Here is a 4,927-nt window from a genome sequence, read left to right on the forward strand (position 1 = left end):
TCTCTATATATTTTCCTAATTGTTCCTTAACTATTAACTTTAATACCTTCTCATACATTGGTAAAATATTGATTGGCCTATAATCACTAGCTTTTTTTGGCTTCTCAATCTTAGGAATCGGTATTATCGTGGATACTTTCCATCCCTCAGGACATATACCATTACTCAGCAATTCATTTATCACCCTCACTAGCTCCTCCTTTATTACATGAAAGCTTGTTTTTAAAATATCGCTGGATATTCCCTCATCTGTTCCTTTCTTTTTTGGCAAGGCCATAATAATTTGCTCTAACTTTTGTACATTTATTAAATCAAAATTATCCATTACGCTTTCACTTACTATAGCATCATTACATTCCATACTCCTACTATCACTTGTTCCTATGGAGTTTATTATAACATTAATACTCTGAATATAATATTCATTGAATCTATTCGCTATACTGCAATCACCTATATTCTCTAATAATTCGAAATCAATCTCATCACTCTCTCTCGAGCCCGTATACTCTCCTCGCAGAACTTCTTTTAAGGCTTTCCACATCCGTACAGGATTACTTTTATTATCATCTATCATACTTTCATAATATTCCTTCTTTTTCTTCCTAATTAATTTGACTACCGCATTTCTTTCAATTTTAAACTGTATCCAATCTTGTTCATTACGCGTATATATAGCTTTCACATATGCTTTATCCCTTCTATCCGTGGATAATCTGATCTCATCTGAGAACCATTTTTTCCCTTTCCATATCGTAGGGACTACAAACTTTTTCTTTGGAGCAACAGCATCTAACGCCGCTACCATAATATCAACAAATTTCTCCGCTCTCTCATTTATCTTTACGCAATCATTTTGATCTAGACCTACCCGTATTGCTTCTAACAATTCATTAATCCGAAATTTGCTATACTCCCTACTAATAACTTCTTTATATTTATCCTTATTCTTACTTACATTAACTTCAACACTTAACCATGAGTGATCCGTTATCTTTGGCTTGTCGTATACTTTACATTTTATCTTAATATTCGCGAAAACAAGATCAATCAAAGTTTGACTATTACTTGTGACCCTCGTCGGTCTATCGACATATTGTTTTAACCCTAAGCTTGACATTTCACTTATTAATTTTCTTGCATAAAACGTATCCGCCAATAGATCAATGTTAAAGTCTCCTAACAACATACATTGACCTTTCGCAACTAGGTGGTCCACTGTATCCACCAGAAACCTTATAAAGTCACCATCTGCTGCGCTTGGTGAGTGGTATATGACTATGACTACGCCCTTATACATAGAATCATTTATCTCCACCGCTATACACCAACAGTTTGCTATTATCTTTTTATTTACTAGTATCTTATATTTAATATCATTTCTTATGTACATCATCACCCCACCCGTATTTCTATTTTCCCCATCGCATCTAACAACACTATATCCCATTACATGTATTTCACTGTCGTCAATTTCCGGAGTAAGTCTAGTCTCCGACAGCGCGCATGCTGCTAACTTCATCCTCCTCATGTGGTCTTGAATTTCGTCTTTATGTGCCATTAGACTTTGCGCATTCATGTGTACAATGGTCTCCTTCCGTAATTGCTATTTAATGTCTCCCCATCCAGCTCTCCTCTTCTCCTCCTGTACTGCTCTCTTAAAGGTCGGACATTCTAAGCTAAGGGCGTCATGATCGTCACTTATTTTCACATTGTACGCTTTGATTTTAAACATACAGTTCACGCATTTTTTTCCTTCTGCTGAACACTCTCGCGAGTCATGGTTTCCTGCACATTTGTGACATGTTACCTCTCGGGTACAATTTTTAGCAATGTGAAAATATCCCCAGCACTTAAAACACCTTTTAACATTAATATGATTAAATACCGGGCACTTCTTCCATCCTACATTTAGTTTTACTTTCTTCAGTAATAGCTCATGCGTTTCTTTATCTGCTTCCATAATTATCACTCCTTCTTCAGCTCCTCTCCTCTCGGAATGATTATCTCTTTTACCTTTGCTACTTATCCTCTTCACAATCCTCATATACCCTGCACCTATTTTATTCTGCTTCTTTACCATATTAATAAGCTCACTATCGTCTAACGCCATCTCTTCTGAATCTATGTTAATAATTTTTATCTTTGGTTTTAATTGAGGCGATTCCGTTACTTTATAATTTTTTCCCAGCTTAACTTGCACTGTCTCTTTCAATAAATTAACTTCCTCACCTGTTTCACAACCCATAATCACCGTTCCCTTGCTTCCTTTCTTCAATTTCGTTATTCTCATAGCCATATTCTTAATGTCCACCTTCTCTTTTATCACTTTCTTAGTGGTCTCACTCTCTTGGTGCACTTTTGGTTTGATAATTATGACGTTTTCTTTCTTCTCTTTAATCGCTTTACTGTAGCTCCTCTGCACTACTTCCTTCCTCGTTCCACCAGCTATTCCCTGGATCATTTTTTTCAGATTATCCAGTTCTCGCTTCACACTTCCTAATTCTTCTTGCACTACTTCTTTGACTATTGCTTTAATTTAATTTTTACGGGCCGTTTCATTTTTTATCTCTATCAGGGTTCTTATAATCCAGTCTACTTTGATGTCAATATTTGACCCTTTATTTCCACTGCTTGCTCCTGAGGATGCCATTGACCCTGTAGACGATGCTCTGTCTCTTTATACTGTTGCCAGTGCTTTCTTCGCACTTGCTTCCTGCTCGCTCTCAGTCAGAAACTCTTCAAATGGGCCCTTACACGGTACATATTCTTGTTTTTCATCGAAAATTTTATGCTTACTAACGCATCCCGGGTGATAGAACAGCTTTACACAAGTTTTGCATTTAACGACTTTGTTCTTTATTGCCTTCTTACATGCCGAGCATCGGTATTCTACATATTCATCTTCCATGCCGATACTTACCGACCGAGGCCGCTAACATCAGCGCCAGCGATCACGCACCCGAGATCAATTTTCACACGTCACACTTATGAAATCACGTGTAATGGCTGCCTGTCTATCGAGACCACGAGGCCCCAAAAAACAGAAATTCACTGTTCGCATTCACACACCGCCAGTCCAGCTAGATAATCCTCCTTGCTATCCCCAGACACATGCAGCATAACTTGAACACTTTTCCACACGTCCTCTTTCACTATTACCATTTAAAAATTTAGTTCTTCAGTGGCGCGAAGTGACACACGTCTGCTCTACTCAGAGAGAGAGAGAGAGAGAGAGAGAGAGAGAGAGAGAGAGAGCTCGCGGCGGAGTAACGTGCGATGGCCCCAGCTGTTGTGTGTGTGAGTCGAGTGTGTGTGTGTGTGTCGAGCGTAGCATGTACAGACGGGGACACGAATGCCTTGACACTTCGAAGTTGCGCGTATCGAGCGTGTTCCAATCAGAAACGCGTCTTCGGAGCGCGTTCCAATGAAAAAACGCGTTCCTCTCTCATCGCGCAACTTCAAGTGTCAAGGCATTCGTGTCCCCGTCTGTACATGCGTCATCTCTCTCTCTCTTTCTCCCTCCGTTGCAGCAGCTGATCATCGCGAACAACCTAACCTCCTCGCTCGCACCGAACAGCAGCGATGCCTCTTCGCTCGCGATACCTTCTGCCGCGATGCGCGGACGACCCGCCGTCGGTCACGCGAGGCACCGACGACCCGCGGTCGGTCACGCGAAGCGCCACTGCCGACCACGCCGAGCGCTACCGCCGGTCACGCCGAGCGCCACCGCCGGCCACGTCGAGCGCCACTGCCGGTCACGCCGAGCGCCACCGCCGGTCACGTCGAGCGCCACCGCCGGTCACGCCGAGCGCCACCGCCGGCCATCCGAAGCGCCGCCGCCGGCCACGCCGAGCGTCACCGCCGGCCATCCGAAGCGCCGCCGTCGCGGTCGTCACGCCAGGCGTGGATGAAGCAGCGTCGGTCTCGCGAAGCTCGGACGAGCCACGTGGCGCCGCTGCTGTTCCTCGCAGATGAGGGTGTGTGCGTGTGGTGTGTGTGCAGCTGACGCGTCGTCGGCGTCGTACAATCGCGCCCAATTAACAATTGAACTTGGCCAACGCGTGTACCGCTCATGCTTTTCTATCGTTCACCGCGTGATACCATGCCAAGTGCAATTGTTAATTGGGCGCGATTGTACGACGCCGACGACGCGTCAGCTGCACACACACCACACGCACACACTGACCGTGCGGCAGCAGCACCATACGCAGCTTGTCCGCTTTCTGCCGCATGGTCACATTATGAACGCGACATACTTGTTTGTGTCTGAGGTGTGTTCGTCGACAACGACTCCTCGCTTATTGGTCGCAATGGTCGATCCTATTTTCCGAAATATCTCGGCTCCCGATGATTTGCGACACCTTTGTCGGATACTTTTCTTGTATTTCAGATTTCAACGCTTCGATTGACAGCATGTTCAGCGAGATCGATGGTGATCAGGTGAGGTGTACATAATTACCCAATATCGTGCAAATATTGCAACGTGGTATATTATAGTGCAGTATTGTTATGTTCGTCTTTAATAAACACTCGGAAGTTTCTTTAAAAGGATATAGATATATTTAAGAGTCGAGAAATACAATATATCAGGAGACGCGGTAGCGTCTCCCGCCAAGTATATTTTTTCGCTACATAACGGTCAGAAAATATTTTTGTACTTACAGAGACGCTACAGTGTATCCTTTACCGGACGGATAACGTTTCTATAGTAATAAATTATCCGTGGAAAAGACATTAAAAATGTAAAAAAACCGCCAAGTATATTTTTTAACGTTTTTATTTCGAAAAAATTGTATTAGATTGAAAAAAATGAGACCTTTGTATTATCTTAAATATATAATACAACTTCGAAAAAAAAACTATTGTTAAATCATAAAAAAAACCTAAGTGACATAGATCGGAAGAGCACACGTCTGAACTCCAG

General features: G+C 42.6%; 1 protein-coding gene across 1 annotated transcript; it reads right to left on the reverse strand.

Moving 5' to 3' along the window:
• Nucleotides 1-46: 46 nt before the first annotated feature.
• LOC105456838 lies at nucleotides 47-1,579 on the reverse strand (the record flags this gene model as incomplete). Its single annotated transcript, XM_011701161.1, has 1 exon — nucleotides 47-1,579. A coding segment is annotated over exon 1 (1,533 nt), but the record flags the coding sequence as incomplete, so codon positions are not given.
• Between the last annotated feature and the right edge of the window lie 3,348 nt (nucleotides 1,580-4,927).

The sequence above is a fragment of the Wasmannia auropunctata genome, unplaced genomic scaffold (genome assembly GCF_000956235.1).
Source record: "Wasmannia auropunctata unplaced genomic scaffold, wasmannia.A_1.0 LD335516.1, whole genome shotgun sequence".
Lineage (NCBI taxonomy): Eukaryota > Metazoa > Arthropoda > Insecta > Hymenoptera > Formicidae > Wasmannia > Wasmannia auropunctata.